Source organism: Mercenaria mercenaria, chromosome 7, assembly GCF_021730395.1.
Source record: "Mercenaria mercenaria strain notata chromosome 7, MADL_Memer_1, whole genome shotgun sequence".
Taxonomy (NCBI): domain Eukaryota; kingdom Metazoa; phylum Mollusca; class Bivalvia; order Venerida; family Veneridae; genus Mercenaria; species Mercenaria mercenaria.
Window position 1 is genome coordinate 54,736,662 of NC_069367.1, and position 21,235 is coordinate 54,757,896.

Sequence of the window (21,235 nt, forward strand, 5' to 3'; positions counted from 1 at the left end):
TGCTAGAGGTACGGTCCTTGTGTCTTATGATGTGAGTGATAATGTTGAACAACTATTATAAATTATCCTCAAATTCTAAGTAAAACGGGGACATTATTCATGAAATACTGGTGCTAGAGGTACGGTCCTTGTGTCTTATGATGTGAGTGATAATGTTGAACAACTATTATAAATTAACCTAAAATTCTAAGTAAGACGAGGAGATTATTCATGAAATACTGGTGCTAGAGGTACGGTCCTTGTGTCTTATGATGTGAGTGATAATGTTGAACAACTATTATAAATTAACCTTAAATTCTAAGTAAGACGAGGAGATTATTCATGAAATACTGGTGCTAGACGTATGGTCCTTGTGTCTTATGATGTGAGTGATAATGTTGAACAACTATTATAAATTAACCTAAAATTCTAAGTAAGACGAGGAGATTATTCATGAAATACTGGTGCTAGAGGTACGGTCCTTGTGTCTTATGATGTGAGTGATAATGTTGAACAACTATTATAAATTATCCTCAAATTCTAAGTAAGACGAGGAGATTATTCATGAAATACTGGTGCTAGAGGTACGGTCCTTGTGTCTTATGATGTGAGTGATGATGTGGAACAACTATTATAAGTTTGAATCAAATCCATTTAGTAATAACTGAGAGAGAGTGAAAATGCATCAAAACCAATCTTAAATTCTAAGTAAAAGGTGGGACATAATTCATAAAAAATTGCTGCTAGAGTTATGGACTGTGTGTCACATGATGTAGGTGATGATGTGGAACAACTGTTTTAAGTTTGAATCAAATCCATTTAGTAATAACTGAGATAGAGTGAAAGTGCATAAAACTTTAGCCTGAAATTCTAAAACATGAAGAAGGCCACACACTAAAACAATAGGAGGCCAGAATTTTATGGTAATTATTCTGTGTTTTAATGAAAATATTTTCTTGCATCAAACATGATTCATATTTTTAAAATTAAGCAATATAGCTTATTGAACACTAACATTTTTATTCTTTAAATGGTTAAGAAACATTTTTGTTGAGCCCGCTTGCGGTGAGCTCTACTTCGTCATTTCTGGCGGGTCAGTGTATGTGCGTGTGTGCGATTTTGTCAAGACCATAACTCTGACATGTATGGACCAATCTTGTATATATCTGGCATGAATGTTTACCTCAATGAGAAGGAGTGTCATTTTATTAACTTGTTCAATAAATTCAACATGTAATATGTATGATATGACATTGTACAAATGTAGTAATAATTAAGACAAACTATCAAATAATGTTTACTTATTGCAAAAATTATCAACATAACACATAAAAACAATACAATATTTTCATCACAATAACATAATGTATAACAAGTTTGTGAAGTACTTTTGATTTGACATGTTAAAAGTTTTAACCAACAAAATAACAAAATAGTGATATTCCAACTTTACATGGGTGCTTTAAGAATACCTTGGTAGAACTATCAAACTTTTGTAAGCTAGGTGAATAACTTCCTGAAATGAGAGAATTGTACACATATATATATTTCAAATGGTTCTGCAACCACCTGAAAGAAATGGCATCTCTTCCAATGCGAGTGACCATAACCACTCGGCCACAAAAGTAAATGCTGAACGTTTTCTTTCTTGCAGCTTAACACATACACATATATGAACATCCAAAAACCATATATAAACTTAATGCAATCAAATAAACAAGAGGGCCATGATGGCCCTATATCGCTCACCTGTTATCATTGCACTTGAGGACAAGAAGGTCCTCAGTAAAAATATTTAAGTCCAAAGGACAGGAACAATAAAGGGAAGAAATTTAACCAAAAAGAAAAAAACAATTCTTACAAGGTACAGATATGTCAAAATGCACCTAAAAATTGGAGGTACCATCCATGTTGTACCACAGAAAAGTGGTCTCGGTTTTTCCCTACGGCGCAGTAATAAAAAAGTTACTAAATATAAGCTATTTATAGTAACGTAAAAGGGAAGTAATTAAAAAAAATATTGTAAGTGAACAAAAGAAGGCTCTGCCAAATAAATCTGTTGACATAAATGAAATTTCAGATCAGTATCTTCATTAGTTACGGAGATATACCCATTTTAATTTGAAATAAAGGGAGGTAATTTGACATAAAATCAGTCCATAGTTATCTACCCTGATTGTCTCAGTCCAACTAATGACAATAATGAAATTTCAAATAAGTCCTATAAGTACTTACTGATATAAATCCATTTTGATTACAATCAGGGGAGGTAATCAGATATAAAATAACTCTGGAACCTACGATTGGATCTGATTTGTCATGGAATCTAAGATTTATTGTTGTTGAAGATACTTTGGAAGTTTGTATCAAATAAAACCATAAATGAAGTCTCTATATGGCTGCAAAAGCCAAAATAGCCAATTTTGGACCTTTAAGGGGCCATAACTCTGGAACCCATGACGGAATTTGGCCAGTTCAAGAAAGGAACCAAGACCTTGAAGTGATACAAGTTGTGTGCAAGTTTGGTTAAAATCAAATCATAAATGAAGCTGCTATTGTGCAGACAAGGTCAAAATAGCTAATTTTGGCCCTTTCAGGGGCCATAACTCTGGAACCCATTATGGAATCTAGCCGGTTCAAGAAAGGAACTGAGATCTTATGATGACACAAGTTTTGGGCAAGTTTGATTAAATTCAAATCATAAATGAAGCTGCTATTGTGCAGACAAGGTCAAAATAGCTAATTTTGGCCCTTTCAGGAGCCATAACTCTAGAACCCATAAAGGAATCTCACCAGTTCAAGAAAGGAACCAAGATCTTATGGTGATACAAGTTGTGTGCAAGTTTGGTTAAAATAAAATCATAAATGAAGCTGCTATTTTGCAGACAAGTTCTGGCTCTTTCAGGGGCCATAACTCTGGAACCCATAATGGAATCTGGCCAGTTCAAGAAAGGAACCAAGATCTTATGGTGATACAAGTTGTGTGCCAGTTTGGTAAAAATCAAATCATAAAGCTGCTATTGTGGAAAAATTAGCCTTATTATCTTCTAGTCTCAGAGCATTAAATAACTGATTTTCTTCCTGGAATTTTTTTACCAGCCCTCTTATTCCTCAATTATAAATGAAAGCATTGTAATAAAATCTGTGAGATCTTTTGGAAGCAAAGAACACATCCAAGCAACATAAGAACAGATTGTTCACGAGAGGTAATGAAATGTGCAACAACCCTCACCCCTGCCTCTCAGCACTGGCATAAGTGGAATTCTATTACAGCAGAACCAGAAAATATAACTTCACCAAGTCAAAGTACGGGGAGACTTTTTACAGTTGCTACATGGCACTTAAAGACTGCTGTTGTGATAGTAAAATCTGTGAGAAAATCGTCTGGAAGCATAGAACGCAACCAAGCAACACAATAGCTTAATCAGTTTGATTGAGTTTGTTCATGAGAGGTAATGAAATGTGCATCACCCCTCGTGCCCCCTAGCACTGGCTTAAGCAGAATTCTATTTCAGTATGAACAAGGCAGTCTGAAAACAGCTAAATCCCCTGCCACTGATATGGAAAGTTAAAGGGTAAACATTTGACATTGAGCTGTGCTCTTGACTTTGAACTGACATGGCTGCCCCACAAATTTTGCACATCATCTTGATGAGATGATCATTTGACCCAAGTTTCATGAAAATGCTTCAAGGGGTTTAAGAGATACAGAACTCAAACCTTTGACCTTGAGTTGTGACCTTGACCTTGAGTTGACATGGCTGACTCATGAGTTCTTGATGAGGTGATCATTTCATCCAAGTTTGATGAAAATCCTTGATCGGTTTGAACAAGCGATGATGGTCAGGCTCCGCTCAGGGCACAACAAGCTCAATGCTCACATGTACAAGAAATACAGACTGGCATCATCGCCAACTTGTTCATTTGGTGAAGAAGATCAGACTGCGGAGCATATACTTCAGAGATGTAATAAGCATATGACCAGGAGCGAGCTGCGACTTGGCCGATAGATACCTCAATCCACCAGAAACTGTATGGAGGCATTGAGGATCTGCGGCAAACCACAAGTTTCTTCAAGGCTACTGGTCTGACAGTGTAGTCGTGAACGACAAGAAGAAAAAGATGAAAATCCTTCAAGGGGTTTATGAGATACAGAGTGGGCACAAAAACGAAGGCTCAAACTTCTGACCCTAAGTTGTGACCTTGACCTTGAGCTGGCATGGCTGACTCATCAGTTCTGCACATAGTCTTGGTTAGGTGATCATTTAACCCAGGTTTCATATGAATTCTTCAAGGGGATTAGGAGATACAGAGCGGACACGAAATGGAAGGCTCAAACGTTTGACCTTGAGTTGTGACCTTGACCTTGAAGTGGCATAGCTGACTCATGGGTTCTGCACATCGTCTTGATGAGGTGATCATTTGACTCAAGTTTCATGAAAATCCTTCAAGGGGTTTAGGAGATACAGAGTGAGCACAAAAAGGAAGGCTCAAACCCTAAGTTGTGACTTTGACCTTGAGCCGGCATGACTGACTCATGCGTTCTGCACATCGTCTTGATAAGGTGATCAGTTTCCTGATTATCATTCAAGAAGTTTAGGAGATACAGAGCGGACATGAAATGGAAGGCTAAAACCTTTGACCTTGAGTTGTGACCTTGAACTGACATGGCTGACTCATGGGTTCTGCACATCGTCTTGATGAGCCAAGTTTCATGAAAATCCTTCAAGGGGTTTAGGAGATATAGAGCAGATACAAATGTTACGGAAGGACGGAAGACAGAAGGGCAGAAAGACGGAAGGATGGACAGAGACCATTCCTTTAACAACCCACCACTCATGGCAGGGGATTAATGAATGTACTCTATGATCTTAAAGAACAAGAAAATATAACAACACTGAGTCAAAGTATGGAGAGACTTTTTACAGCTGCCACACGGAACTTAAAGACTGCCCTTGTAATAATTAATAACAAGAGGGCCATGACGGCCCTATACATCGCTCACCAGAGTTGATCTGGTCTACTGACGTAGTTTTTTACCCCGCATGACCAAGAGTTGAACTTGACCTAAAGATCATCAAGACAAACATTCTGACTAAATTTCGTAAAGATTTGGTTACAACTGTGGCCTCTAGAGTGTTCACAAGGTTTTCCCTTGATTTGACCGGTGACCTAGTTTTTGACCCCAGATTCTTACTTGACCTATAGATCATCAAAACAAACATTCTGACAAATTCCCATGAGTTTCAAACTTAAATTGTGGTCTCTAGAGTGTTGATAAGAATTTCCTTTGATCTGACCTAGTTTTTGACCCCACATGACCCAGATTCACATTGACCTAGAAATGATGAAGACAAACATTCTGACCCAGTTTCATAAAGATTGAGTCACAAATGTGGCCTCTAAGTGTTCACAAGCTTTTCTTTTGATTTGACCAGGTGACCTAGTTTTTGACCCCACATGACCCAGTTTCGAACTTTACCTAGAGATCATCAAGAGAAACATTCTGACCATGTTTCATAAAGATTGGGTCAAAAATGTGGTCTCTTCTAGAGTGTTCACAAGCTTTTCCACATCTGACCTACTGACCTAGTTTTTGAACCCACATGACCCAGTTTTGAACCTGACCTAGAGATCATCAAGACAAACATTCTGACCAAGATTCATAAAGACTGGGTCAAAAATGTGGTCTCTAGAGTGTTCACAAGCTTTTCCATTGATCTGACCTACTGACCTAGTTTTTGACCCCACATGACCCAGTTTTAAATCTGACCTAGAGATCATCAAGAGAAACATTCTGACTAAGATTCATAAAGATTGGGTCAAAAATGTAGTCTCTAGAGTGTTCACAAGCTTTTCCTTTGATCTGAACTACTGACCTAGTTTTTGACCCCACATGACCCAGTATCAAACTTGACCTAGAGATCATCAAGACAAACATTCTGACCAAGTTTCATAAAGATTGGGTCAAAAATGTGGTCTCTAGAGTGTTCACAAGCTTTTCCTTTGATCTGACCTACTGACCTAGTTTTTGACCCCACATGACCCAGTTTTGAACCTGACCTAGAGATCATCAAGAGAAACATTCTGACTAAGATTCATAAAGATTGGGTCAAAAATGTAGTCTCTAGAGTGTTCACAAGCTTTTCCTTTGATCTGACCTACTGACCTAGTTTTTGACCCCACATGACCCAGTATCAAATTGACCTAGAGATCATCAAGACAAACATTCTGACCAAGTTTCATAAAGATTGGGTCAAAAATGTGGTCTCTAGAGTGTTCACAAGCTTTTCCTTTGATCTGACCTACTGACCTAGTTTTTGACCCAACATGACCCAGTTTCAAACTTGACCTAGAGATCATCATGCTAACATTCTGACTAAGTTTCATAAAGATTGGAACACAAATGTGGTCTCTAGAGTGTTCGCAAGCTTTTTCTATGATTTGACCTACTGACCTAGTTTTTGACCCCACATCATCCAGTTTCGAACTTGACCTAGAGATCATCAAGGCAAACATTTTGACCAAGTTTCATAAAGATTGGGTCAAAAATGTAGCCTCTAGAGTGTTCACAAGCTTTTCCTTTGATCTGAACTACTGACCTAGTTTTTGACCCCACATGACCCAGTATCAAACCTGACCTAGAGATCATCAAGAGAAACATTCTGACCAAGATTCATAAAGATTGGGTCAAAAATGTAGTCTCTAGAGTGTTCACAAGCTTTTCCTTTGATCTGAACTACTGACCTAGTTTTTGACCCCACATGACCCAGTATCAAACTTGACCTAGAGATCATCAAGGCAAACATTTTGACCAAGTTTCATAAAGATTGGGTCAAAAATGTAGCCTCTAGAGTGTTCACAAGCTTTTCCTTTGATCTGAACTACTGACCTAGTTTTTGACCCCACATGACCCAGTATCAAACCTGACCTAGAGATCATCAAGAGAAACATTCTGACCAAGATTCATAAAGATTGGGTCAAAAATGTAGTCTCTAGAGTGTTCACAAGCTTTTCCTTTGATCTGAACTACTGACCTAGTTTTTGACCCCACATGACCCAGTATCAAACTTGACCTAGAGATCATCAAGACAAACATTCTGACCAAGTTTCATAAAGATTGGGTCAAAAATGTGGTCTCTAGAGTGTTCACAAGCTTTTCCTTTGATCTGACCTACTGACCTAGTTTTTGACCCCACATGACCCAGTTTTGAACCTGACCTAGAGATCATCAAGAGAAACATTCTGACTAAGATTCATAAAGATTGGGTCAAAAATGTAGTCTCTAGAGTGTTCACAAGCTTTTCCTTTGATCTGACCTTCTGACCTAGTTTTTGACCCCACATGACCCAGTATCAAATTGACCTAGAGATCATCAAGACAAACATTCTGACCAAGTTTCATAAAGATTGGGTCAAAAATGTGGTCTCTAGAGTGTTCACAAGCTTTTCCTTTGATCTGACCTACTGACCTAGTTTTTGACCCAACATGACCCAGTTTCAAACTTGACCTAGAGATCATCATGCTAACATTCTGACTAAGTTTCATAAAGATTGGAACACAAATGTGGTCTCTAGAGTGTTCGCAAGCTTTTTCTATGATTTGACCTACTGACCTAGTTTTTGACCCCACATCATCCAGTTTCGAACTTGACCTAGAGATCATCAAGGCAAACATTTTGACCAAGTTTCATAAAGATTGGGTCAAAAATGTGGTCTCTAGAGTGTTCACAAGGCAAATGTTGATGCACGACGGACGACGCACGTTGACGCACTTTGTGCTCTGATGAGCTAAAAATTTGTGAGAAGATCCTTTGGAAGCATAGAATGCAATCAAGCAGCATAATAGCTTACTCAGTTTGATTGAGTCTGTTCATGAGAGGTAATGAAATATGCGTATTTTCCAGTAAAGAGGAAACATAATTTTGCAAATGCAAAATTTTGCAAGTTTAAGATCAGGTGTCGGGAAACTTTGAGCCTTTAACACAGTTTCAGAATTCCCTGTAACTAAGTTATGGTCATTCTAATAATTTTACTGAAATATGTTTAAGTTTTAAGGAAAGTTAAGATTATTAACAAATGAACAATTTTCTTGTCTTGCAAAACATATTCTCTTGTCATTTTTATTTTTATACTGAATTTTTAAAAGTCCTGTTGCATGACAACATGTTTATTTTTGTGACACTGTTTCACCAACTGGAAAGATGGCAAACATTTCTGGTTCTACAGTATGTTTTCGTCAGGCACAGGATCCATAAGTGACTTCATTGCCTTGTTTAACGTTCTTGCAACATCTTCTGTTGAACAGCACATATCTATTTAGGTTGCTTGAATATGCCAGTATGACCCCATAAGTTACAGTACTTATGACCTCAGCTGCTGAGGAGCTTTTAAGCTGCACTTAGTCCTTGTGAACAACAGGAATGCCATCTTGTCTCCTATTTTCTGAGTCATTAGCCAGAATGTCCCATCTGTTAGGCCTTTATCCTCCGGATGCTACATTCTGTCAGGTGTCATCATTCTGTAACAAGAGTGCCAAACTATCATAAAATACACTCATCTTGCAGTAATAATCACAGACCCAAAATCAAAGGGATGTAATTCTCACATGTATCTGATATGCAAATTTTTTTAAGATTCAAGGGCCATAGTTCTGGAGATACTGCTCTGGGCCCCTGTTCACAAAACCTTTTTTGGTCTCGGCTGAGTTTGAGTTTGAAATTTTGATATCAATTTTACAAAAACTTTAAGGTCAAATTCCAACTAAGACTGGCCACCAATACTGAATAGCCACTTAAAAATAGTATTTAACTTAAAATTTAGTTTTAAGCATGCTATTTAGATATAAATGACAAATACAGTTTTATTATCAAACTCAGCTGAGACTGAAAATGTTTTGTGAACACTGAGGGCCTAAAAAGGCTGGTTACTGAACTTGACCTAGCTTTTATAGGTTATACAGTAGTAAATACTTACTATGTAATCTATATAGACTAAACAAACTTCTGAGAGCTGTAGTACATAGCCGGATCCATTTTACAAAAAGAATTACTCGTCTTATGTTCATAAATGAGCTTTAAACAACAAAAAATACCAAGAAAAGTGTGGGTCATGTATCTTCTTAGAGAGATTTTTTGCCTGACAATAAATTATGTTACCACTATGGGATTTCTTCAAAAATGACAGCTGAAATATGGGGAGGGATACATGTGTAATTTGGTTTGTTTACATTTTTTTAAATTCCAAAAATCTGCTTGAAAGTGCTACAAAAATGTCAGGCTTAGATCTACAATGAAATGAAAACAAAAAATAAAACATAAAACATGAAAATGCCATCCTTACTGGTAAACATGAGCACCGCCTTGCGGGTGCAGACGCTCATATGATTTTTTTGTCTCTGGATAATAGAAATATTGTCCTACCCATGATTTTCTAAGTCCAAAAGGGGCCATAATTCTTACAAAAAGCAATGTAGAGTTATGGTACTTGCTTTGCAGAGTCAGCTTTTAAGAGCGAATAACTCCTCCAAGTTTTAAAGCAACAGCTTTAACCGTTAAGGAAAAAACTTGACCTAAACATAAACATAAAACTTAACCAAGTCCAAAAGGGGCCATAATTCTTGCAAAAAGCAGGATTGAGTTCTGTTTCATGCTGTACAGATGGTAAACAAGTTTTGTAAGTTTTAAAGCAATAGCTTTAATAGATTAGGAGAAAAGCTGACCTAAACACGAAACTTAACCAAGAAATCAGATTTTCTAAGTCCAAAACTGGGCCATAATTCTTGCAACAAGAGGGTCATGATGACCCTGGATCGCTCACCTGAGTACTATGAGCTACATGTTTCAAATGTCAAACTGCTAAAATATTAAGGAAGTAGGTCATAGGGCAAATTCATGGTCACTAAATGTCAGTTTTAAGATCAGTGTGCAATGCTGTATAATTTATATCATTCAAATTTCATGGCTGTATTTAAAAAAAACAAGAAAGTAGGTCAGTAGGTCAAGATCACAGTCAAAAGACCCCTAATTACTTTGGGTCATCAGGTAGTTATAATTAAACAGTCTAGGAAATATGATCAGAAATTTTTTTAAAGTATTTTTTCCTACATAACTCACATAAAAACTTAGTGACCCTCGGGGCAGGGCCTCTTTTCACCCAAGGGGCATAGTATGAACAATCTTGTTAGAGAGCAACTAGGCAATGCTACAAACCAAATATCAAGCCTAGGCCTTGAACTTTCAGTTAGAAGATTTTTAAAAAAAATTCCTATATAAGTCTAAGTCTATGTATAACTTGGGACACCCAGGACAGGGCCTCTTTTTACCCCAGAGGCATAATTTGAACAATTTTGGTAGAAGACACTAAGCAATGCAACATACCAAATATTAAAAGATGAGGGATGAGGTAAATATAAAAATCTCTAATAAAAGAAATACACTAAAAAGGAATACAAAAAAAGTCTTAACGAAAATGTTACCACAGAAAAATGTCTTTACTTTTTACTTAGGACTAATAACAAAAAGTTAGAAAAATACCTGAAATATTGAAAATCTAAAAACAGAATTTCTAAAAATAGACTAATTCTTGGAATTTAAGGGGAAGTAACTCAGTACAAAAGTTAAACAATAGCTATCACTATTGGTGACAAATGCCCCCGAGGCATGCCCAGGAATGATACAGCTGTATGCGTAAAAAATCACACATCATTTCGTGACCTTGATCTTGACCTAAGAGACCCAGGTCATAAGCGTGACAGACATTCTCAATATGGTTAACTTTTGTTTAAAATTATTTTCAAATCCCCTAAGAAATGGCAGAGTTATGAACCAGACAAGAAAAATCTTTGACTTCTCAGTGTGACCTTGACCTTGGAACTAGGGATCTGGATCTTATGCATGGCACCTCATCTTATTATAAGGAACCTTTATGCTAAGTAATTTCAAAATCCCTTGATGAATGGCAGAGTTATGGACCGGACACGTAACAGACCCTGTTAACCTTTGACTTCTAAGTGTGACCTTGACCTTGGAGGTAGGGGTCTGGATCTTGCACATGGCACGTCATCTCATTATGGTAAACATTTTTGCCAACTTATTTGAAAATCCCTTCATGGATGGCAGAGTTCTGGACCAGACACAAAACAGACCATGATAACCTTTGACTTCTCAGTGTGACCTTGACCTTGAAGCTAGGGGTCTGGGTCTTGCGCATGACATGTTGTCTCATTATGGTAAACCTTTATGCCAAGTTATTTCAAAATCCCTTGATGAATGGCAGAGTTATGGACCGTACAAAAAAACCCAGACCCTGTTAACCTTTGACTTCTAAATGTGACCTTGACCTTGGAGGTAGGGGTCTGGATCTTACAAATGACACGTCATCTCATTATGGTAAACATTTAAGCCAAGTTATTTGAAAATCCCTTCATGGATGGCAGGGTTCTGGACCGGATACAAAACAGACCATGATAACCTTTGACCTCTAAGTATGACCTTGGAGCTTTGGGTCTGGGTCTTGCACATGACATGTTGTCTCATTATGGTGAACATTTATGCCAAGTAACTTCAAAATCCCTTGATGGATGAAAGAGTTACAGCCCGGACAAGAATTAAACAGACGCACTGACGCATGGATGGACGAATGGACAGTGCAATTTTAATATGCCCACCTTTGGGGGCATAAAAAAGTTACTTCCCTAAATCCCTTCAGCTCTTAGCCGATCAGCATGATATATAGTGAAAATGCATCAAAATAAACCTTAAATTCTAAGTAAAAGGAGGCATAATTCATTATAACTGAGGTCAGCGTTATGCACCTTATGTCACATGACGTAGCTGATGCGGTGGAACATCTATTTTAAGTTTGAATCAAATACATTTAGTAATAACTGAGATACAGTGAAAATGCATCAAAATTAACCTTAAATTCTAGGTAAAAGGGGCATAATTCATGAAAAATTGGTGTTAGGGTTATGCACCTGTGTCACATGATGTGGGTGGTAAGGTGGAACATCTATTTTAAGTTTGAATCAAATACATTTAGTAATAACTGAGATATAGTGAAAATGCATCAAAATTAACTTAAAATTCTAAGTAAAAGGGGGCATAATTCATGAAAAATTGGTGTCAGAGTTATGCACCCATGTCACATGATGTGGGTGGTAAGGTGGAACATCTATTTTAAGTTTGCATCAAATCTATTTAGTAATAACTGAGATATAGTGAAAATGCATCAAAATTAACCTTAAATTCTAAGTAAAAGGGGGCAAAGTTCATGAAAAGTTGGTGTCAGAGTTATGCACCTTGTGTCACATGATGTGGGTGATAAGGTGATACATCTTTTTAAGTTTGAATCAAATCCATTTAGTAGTAACTGACATAATAGATTTCGGGATGGGATGTGACGGGACGGGACAAAACTGACTCCTATATAGCCCCACCCCCCTCCAAACATGTTTGTTGAGGGTATAAACAAGTTTGGTAGAGAACCACAAGGCAATGCTACATACCAAATATCAAAGACCTAGATCTTGTCGTTTCAGACAAGAATATTTTTAAAGTTTTTTCCTATAAAAGTCTATGTAAAACTTGGGACCCCTGGGGCGGGGCCTCTTTTCTCCCAAGGGGCATGACAGCTCAATACTATGACAATACTGGTATATGTTAAATGGTCATTTCAAAATGCTACATCTAATCTCTGAAAGAATTTGTTCAACTCAGCAATGCAATGCATATATTTATCATCTTTTCACAATAAATATCAACTTCTTTCTAGTGCTTATGGCTCATGAAACTCATATTCTGATTAGTTTTATTTGAATATACAGAAATTTTATCGTCAGAAAGGAATATCAAATATCTTTTTAAGTCTGGACACTGAAAAGATATATATACTGACTTATAAAAGTTAGAATTGAACTAAAAGGTTCAAAATGCTTTCGTAAGTGATGTTTACATTGATGTGTTGATTTCACACAAGGTTTCCTATATTGCAGTCTACCTGGTATTTTTTCAAAGACTCTAATTTATGGAAATAACTATACTTGCGATTGTCTTGTGGCATAATTAATTTCAGCATTTAGTATAACACAAGCTCCATATGCACAAGTGGCAAAGATTACAAAATAAACTACATTTATATTAGATCAGATGTAATGAACAATAATTAATGAATATCAGAATGTTTACATACAAGTTGCAAGAATGAAATATTTACCATTTATGGAAGTTGCATATTTAATATTCTTTGTAAATCAATAATATGGCCAGGGGACATAACATCAGCAGTAATCCAACATTGATTAGTACTAGATTACTTCCCTTGATGACCTAAAAAAAAAAAAAACGAAGGGGAACCACCTGTAAAAATCCATATCTTTTAAAACAGAAACTGAAAATCAAAGAGACTCAGTAATAAAGTGATAACTACAACTATGTAAGTATAATTAGCATTTCATGAAATGCAAGTAAATGACAAAAAATCTAGCAGTTTAACTTATATTTTATATAATTAATAAATATAATTATTTTGTGCAACTCTGAAAATACCATTTCATTTAGATTTAATTAAGAGCTATACAGGTTTATTTCTTTGATTTAAAAGGTATCTTTAATACACCCGAGGCAACAACATTGTTAACAAGAATTTCAAAGTAGGTTGTACTTTTCAAATGTACATGAAAAATGTACAAGTTGTATTACTGATCTTCAGAGCTGAAAGTGATTTAAAATATATCCATGTCTGCAATGTACCACCTGCCATCTGCAAATATGGACATACCGGTACTTATATTCTATAATTACTTGCAGAATGTTTCAAACTCCAAACTACAAACAGAATCTGTCACTACGGCTGTCTGAGGTCCTTGATGATGTTGGTGTCAATGAGGAAATGGTACTCAAGAGGAAAAGAGCAACCCTACTGTATGAAACTATAACGACAATTACAAGCAGGTCTATAAGCAATAGGTCCATGTACAGGTTTGGCAGTACTTCTGAGGGCACAACAACAATAGGACTTCATTCAGATTTAGACTGTCTATGGTGTGATCATGATTATAATGTGATACAGGACGTTGCAGACTGGAAACCTGGCTTCAGTAATCTATTAATGATCCAAGATAATACCACATCACCTGGCTACTGTTTTCTACAACAGTTCAGAAATGATGTACCTCTTCCTGTTACACATGTTCTAGATGAGGACTATATTAGAGATGCAAGTGGGAGGGTGTTGCTGAAAAATACTTTGTATAGAGATAATATACCTGCAGGTTTGGTACAACATGGTCCGTCATGGGCTATACTGGGAGTACCAGGAAAAACAGACTATAATCACGTTCCTGCCTTCCACTGTAATTCATGGCCCTATGAAGCAAAAGCCTGGTTAGAAAGACAAGGAACAGGAAGATGGCCGGCTGAAGGCATGAAGAGATTAGCAGCAAATACTGGTTGTTTTGTTGTTCCTGTTGGAAGTAAAGTTAGCCAGAATCCAGAGCTTGAATGGAGAATTTCTACATCACATGCAGAGAGATATTTAATGTTTAGTTTAAACATTACACAAATACGCTGTTATGTGTTGATGAAAATGATTCTGAAAACATTTTTTCATCATGCTTGTGAAAGTCAAATTACAACCTTTGTGTGTAAAACAGTTCTGTTACATTGTATTGAAAACACACATTCTCATGCATGGCAGGAAAATAATTTATTTACTTGTTTATCATGTTGTTTACATGTCCTGTACAACTGTTTACAACAAGAAATCTGCCCACATTTCATTGTACCTGAAAACAACCTGATGGCAGGACAGTTTTCATCTGAAGTCAAAGCTCTGTTGCTAGAAAGAATGTCTTATCTAATACAAAGTGATGGACAGGCATTGCTCAGGGTTCACATTGATGACCTTGGTCAAAGACTACAGATTAAACTGAACATGTTATATCAGAAAGCAGAAAATATTCCATCTAAAAATGATAGCTGTCTCCAGATTTCAGGATTATTATTACTAGCAATAGCTGATGCAACCAGTGGGTGTATTAGTAAAACATTATCAGAAACCATTCCGAACAGTCCTGCAACAGCTGTACAGAACCTGCTCAATGTATTAGCAAATCATGAGAGATATTATAAAGAAGGGAGTAAGTTAGAACAGAGAGCATGCAGTTTCCTTGCACCACTGGTATGCTCAACACTGGGAAGTGTAATAACCTCAAATAATATTCAGACAAACAACACCATACCTCCAGAAGCACTAGACTGGTTATCTGCAGGCCTGAATTCTGATGTTGCTTCTGGTAAACTGAAACTTGCATCTGTGTTCTACAGTGTAAGGAATTTGGAAAACACAGAATTCATTTTAAGAAATACAAAGGGACACTATGACTTCAAAAAGGTTGAGCCTATATGTAGCTGCTGTGGTTTTAGCAGAAACGGATTACGGAGAATATTTTTAGAAGTGGCATATCATCAAAATGAAGAAGTTTTAAGAAATGTCAGTGCATTTTGTGTCATACTTACTCCTGCTGAAATTCATTGTGTTCCACGTGAACTGCACTATGAAATGTTTAGATCAACTGGAGATGACTTACTGCATAGAAATGAAGATACTGACTACTGGATGGATTGGGCTGTAGTAGATTCTCTGCCTTACCTCTATTTCCTACAATACAAGACATACAAATATCTTCAAAAGTTTGATGATCAAAATCATGCACTTGTAATGCTTGCAATATCAGCTGGAATACAACAAAACCTTGGACACAGGGAAACAGCCCTGAATCTACTAGGACAGTGCTTGGAACAGGAGAACCAACCTAACAAAGCTTTACTCTGCTACATGAGATCACTGAAGGTTAGAGAAAGAAATAACATAGCAAAAGTCCACATCTGCAGAATGTTTGCAAACTTGATATCTAATACATGAAATTTCACACTCGTGCAAAACATTTCTCTTTGGTAAATGAAACCAAATCTGCATATAAACTTTTTACTTTCTTTGTGAGGCAGTTGACAGAATGTATTACTTTCCTTGATACTGGTAGTATGCCTTATGCTGTATAGAACCCTCAACACATCTGGCAGGTCTGAAAGGTCTGACTTTTGTCTGCACAAATCCTTGCTTAAGCCAGTTCTACATGTCCACTGGTAGACAGGAAGTGATATTGTTTCATTATTTAACACGAAATATATTCTAGACAAGAATAGTCAGGACCCTGAGTAACAAGTGAATGAAGTATTGCCATGCAATACAAAGTCCCCTACTGGAAGGCACCTAATTTTCTCTACTGCAGTATAACATAATGAACTGATACCTGTCAATGATGTATAAACAATATTGTACTTTATATACAATATGTTCTAACAAAACAATTGGATTAAATTTTGCATATATAAAAACCTGTTTTCGTATGTAATTTTACAGCCAACTATAAAAAATGATGCTTTGCATTGAGATTAAAAGGTTTTCAAATTATGAATTTGAGAATATTTTTTCATAAACTGATAGATAAAAGACTAAAACCAATCTACCTATCAAGTTTCGTGATTCTAGGCCCAAGCATTCTCAAGTTATTGTCTGGAAAGTGTTTAACTATTCCGGGTCAATGTGACCTTGCCCTTTGGCCTACTGAACTCAAAATCTAAAGGGGTCATCTACTAGTCATGACCAATTTCCCTATCAAGTTTCGTGATCCTAGGGCTAGGTCCAAGCGTTCTTAAGTGATTGGAAACGGTTTAACTGTTCTGGGTCACTATCAACTTTCATAATCCTAGGCCCAAGCGTTCTTGAGTTATCATCCAGAAATGGATTGGTCTACATACCGACAGACAGACCGACCAACATCTGCAAAACAATATACCCCTCCTTCTTTGAACAGGGGCATAAAACTGCATTTTTAATTTTTTTACAAAATGTGATGGATCTATTAACAATACATTTCATATTCATGTTTCTGATCTGTTATGTATACTTAACAACTGGAATATGAAAAGAATTACAGTCAAATCTCGATATCTCGCCTTCATCAGGACCAATGAAAAAAGTCAAGATATTGAAAAATCTCGATAACCAAAGTAATGTCAAGTTAGGTCGGTAGGTGTGGTACGTAATGAAGTTTTATGTTGATAAATATATGTGTTTTTTTTGTTGTTGTTTCTTTAAAACTGTATATTGATGCTGATGTTTTGTGACCTTGCACTGTTGAATCATTTCAACAGTGCTGTCTCAACTTCTGGGAATTTTGCTAGTCTTATGAGTAAATTCTTGACTCCCACCCTCCGACATGACTCAGCAGTTTGACAATATTGAAAGGTAGATCTTATCTGGTTTTTTTTATTATTTGTGAAGAATATCTGTTGCGTCAGTAATGAAGACACGATGTTAATTGGACAGAATCCTCATTTACACAGCTTACAGAGTAAATTTCAAAGTTTGGGACTGAAAATTTAGTCGAGATAGTGAAAAACTCAAAACAAGAGCTCAACCAAGCAGGGCAAATATATGCCCAAAGGATTACATCAGAGGATGGGAGCAAAATTTAATGAACTTGACTGCTGAAGCCCAAAGGACAGGAACAACAAAGGGAAGAAATGCAAAAAAATTTTTTAAGTCCACAAAAAAAAACCTTACCAGATACAGGTATGTCAAAATACCCTAAAAATTGGAAGTACCATACATGTTGTACCACAGAAAAGTGGTCTCAGGTTTTCCCTACGGCCAATAATAAAAGTTTCAAAATAAGCTATTTATAGTAACATAAAAGGGAAGTAATTCAATTTTTTTTTATTGTAAGTGAACAACAAGAGCACCACCAAGCGGGTCAGTATACGCCCGAAGGGTTACATCAGAGGATGGGAGCAAAATTTAAAGAACCTGACTGTTGAAGCCCAAAGGACAGGAACAACAAAGGGAAAAAATTCCAAAAAAATTCTAACTCCACAAAAAATATTCCAAGTAAACCATGTGACCCCCGGGGCAGGGCCATATTTGACTCCAGGGGGACAATTTGAACAATCTTGGTAGAGGACCCATAGATGATGCTACATACCAAATATAAAAGCCCTATGAACTGTGGTTTTAGAAAAGAAGATATTTTAAGTTTTTCCTTTCAGTTGCCATGGCAACCAGAGTTCTGCTTCGAATTCAATGGATCATTCTTTGAACAATTTTGAAAGGGGACCACCTAAGGATCATTCCTGTAAAGTTTGGTGTGATTCTGCCCAGAAGTTTGAAGAAGATTTTTTTAGAAATTGTTGACGGACACACGATGCACAACAGGCATTGAGCAGTCACAAAGCTCACCATAAGCCTTTGGCTCAGGTGAGCTAAAAAGCACGATGGAGTTATGTTTTCTTGCTGTACAGAGTCAGCTTTCGATGGTGAACAAGTGTTGCAAACTTTGCTGGTTTAGGAGAAAAGTTGACCTTAAACATAAAACTTAACCAAGAAATCTGATATTTTCTAAGTCCAAAAGGGGCCATAATTCTTGCAAAAAGCAGGATAGAGTTGTTTCTTGCTGTACAGAGTCTGCTATTGATGGTAAACAAGTGTTGCAAGTTTTAAAGAAATTGCTTTGACAGTTTAGAAGAAAAGCTGACTTAAACATAAAACTTAACCAGGCAATGCCAACATCGACGCCGATCAAGTGATGACAATAGCTCATCTTTTTTTTTAAACAAAAAATCAGACAAAAGGACCATGATGGTCCTGAATCGCTCACCTGTTCCCGCATGACCCAGTTTTGAGTATGACGTCGTTTTTTCTATTATTTGACAAAGTGACCTAGTTTTTGAGTTCATGTGACCCAGTTTTGAACTTGACCTAGATATCATCAAGATAAAAATTCTGACCAATTTTCATGAAGATCCATTGAAAAATATGGCCTCTAGAGAGGTCAAAAGATTTTTCAAATTTTAGACCTTATGACCTAGGTTTTGATCGCAGTTGACCCAGTTTCAAACTTGACCTAGATATCATCAAGATGAACATTCAGACCAACTTTCATACAGATCCCATGAAAAATATGGCCTCTAGAGAGGTCACAAGGTTTTTTTATTATTTGACCTACCGACCTAGTTTTTGACGGCACGTGACCCAGTTTCAAACCTGACCTAGATATCATCAAGGTGAACATTCTGACCAATTTTCATGAAGATCCATTCAAGGGTATGGCCTCTAGAGAGGTCACATGGTTTTTCTATTTTAAGACCTACTGACCTAGTTTTTGATCGCAATTGACCCAGTTTCAGACCAACATTCAGACCAACTTTCATACAGATCCTATAAAAAATATGACCTCTAGAGAGGTCACAAGGTTTTTTCATTATTTGACCTACTGACCTACTTTTTGAAGACGTGACCCACTTTCGAACTTGACCTAGATATCATCAAGATGAATATTCTGACCAATTTTTATGAACGTCATTCACAAGTATGGCCTCTAGAGAGGTCACAAGTTTTCTCTATTTTTAGACCTACTGACCTAGTTTTTGACCGCATGTGACCCAGTTTCAAACTTGACTTAGATATCATCAAGATGAACATTCAGACCAACTTTCATACAGATCCCATGAAAAATATGGCCTTTAGAGAGGTCACAAGGTTTTTCTATTATTTGACCTACTGACCTAGTTTTTGAAGGTACGTGACCCAGTTTCTAACTTGACCTAGATATCATCAAGGTGAATATTCTGACCAATTTTCATGAAGATCTTTGAAATATATGGCCTCTAGAGAGGTCACAAGGTTTTTCTATTTTTAGACCTACTGACCTAGTTTTTGATGATATGTGACCCAAATTCAAACTTGACCTAGATATCATCAAGGTGAACATTCTGACCATCTTTCATAAAGATCACATGAAAAATATGGCCTTTAGAGAGGTCACAAGGTTTTTCTATTATTTGACCTACTGACCTAGTTTTTGATGGCACCTGACCCAGTTTCGAACTTGACCTAGATATCATGAAGATGAACATTCTGACCAATTTTCACGAAGATCCATTCAAATATATGGCCTCTAGAGAGGTCACAAGGTTGTTCTATTTTTAGACCTACTGACCTAGTTTTTGACCGCACGTGACCCAGTTTCGAACTTGACCTAGATATCATCAAGGTGAACATTCTGACCACCTTTCATGAAGATCCCATGAAAAATGTGACCTCTAGAGTGGTCACAAGCAAAAGTTTACGCACACATAGACGGACGGACGCACGGACGGACGACGGACGCTGCGCGATCACAAAAGCTCACTTTGTCACTTTGTGACAGGTGAACTAATGAGCAAAAAAGGAGAGTTTCTTTCTCTCTGCCATTATATGACTAACCCTGAAGTGGTGCTTGATTAGCTATTTACTACTATTGTTCCTTTAAGTAAAAGTTTTTTTGTTTTTTTTTAATATTCTTTTAAGCATTCTTTTTGTTAATACAATCTATTTCCAACTAAAATGCCAAATTCCATGCACCAGAAACAAGTATTTTTGTCAAAAATGCCTTTTTCCTACGGCCATATAAATAGGAAATTTGCTTTGGACAAGTCTGATTTTCTGAGCACTTCAGTTGTCACTTGAAAGTGGACCACAATGAGAAACACCATCAAATATTGGAATTAAATATGGCTAACAGTATACTTATAACCTTGATTAATAAAAAATATCCCTTCAATTTAGGAACTAATTATGCACACAAAATGGATATTTAACTTTTCACATGCAAATTTTAAGAAAACATTTTTCATTATTTTTACTATCTGACATACAAAAATTCTTTTTTTCTTCAAAATTTTGGACAGATATAACATTAAATATGATGCTGCTGCAACCATTTATCATATTTTCTACTCATGAGATAACTGCAAATTAAAACTAGAGTTGTTACAGGAGTGACGAATTATACCCCCACAATATGGCCTTGTCACAGAACTAAGGTCTACAGATCGCAGGGTCGCGAGTTCGATCCTAGGGCGGGGCGTATGTTCTCCATGATTATTTGATAAACGACATTGTGTCTGAAATCATTAGTCCTCCACCTCTGATTCATGTGGGGAAGTTGGCAGTTACTTGCGGAGAACAGGTTTGTACTGGTACAGAATCCAAGAACACTGGTTAGGTTAATTGCCCGCCGTTACATGACTGAAATACTGTTGAAAAACGGCATTAAACCCAAAACAAACAAACAGAACTAAGCCAATGTCAAAGCCGAACTTGCTTGACCTTTGACCTTTTGAACTTGAAATCAATAGGGGTCATCTACTGGTCAT

General features: G+C 36.7%; 1 protein-coding gene and 1 long non-coding RNA gene across 2 annotated transcripts in view; one reads left to right on the plus strand and one right to left on the minus strand.

The window, feature by feature from the left end:
* Nucleotides 1-1,108: 1,108 nt before the first annotated feature.
* The window catches only part of LOC123554134 (uncharacterized), a 107,598-nt gene continuing 87,471 nt past the window's right edge, over nt 1,109-21,235 (minus strand). The window contains exon 5 of the long non-coding RNA XR_006686948.2: nt 1,109-8,499. This is a non-coding gene — a long non-coding RNA (uncharacterized LOC123554134). The remainder of the gene's footprint in view (nt 8,500-21,235) is intronic.
* Nucleotides 13,316-16,451, plus strand: LOC123554133 (uncharacterized). Its single transcript, XM_045344051.2, has 2 exons — nt 13,316-13,412; nt 13,787-16,451. The coding sequence occupies exon 2, from the start codon at nt 13,788-13,790 to the stop codon at nt 15,900-15,902; it is 2,115 nt and encodes a 704-aa protein (XP_045199986.2). The 5' UTR covers nt 13,316-13,412; nt 13,787; the 3' UTR covers nt 15,903-16,451.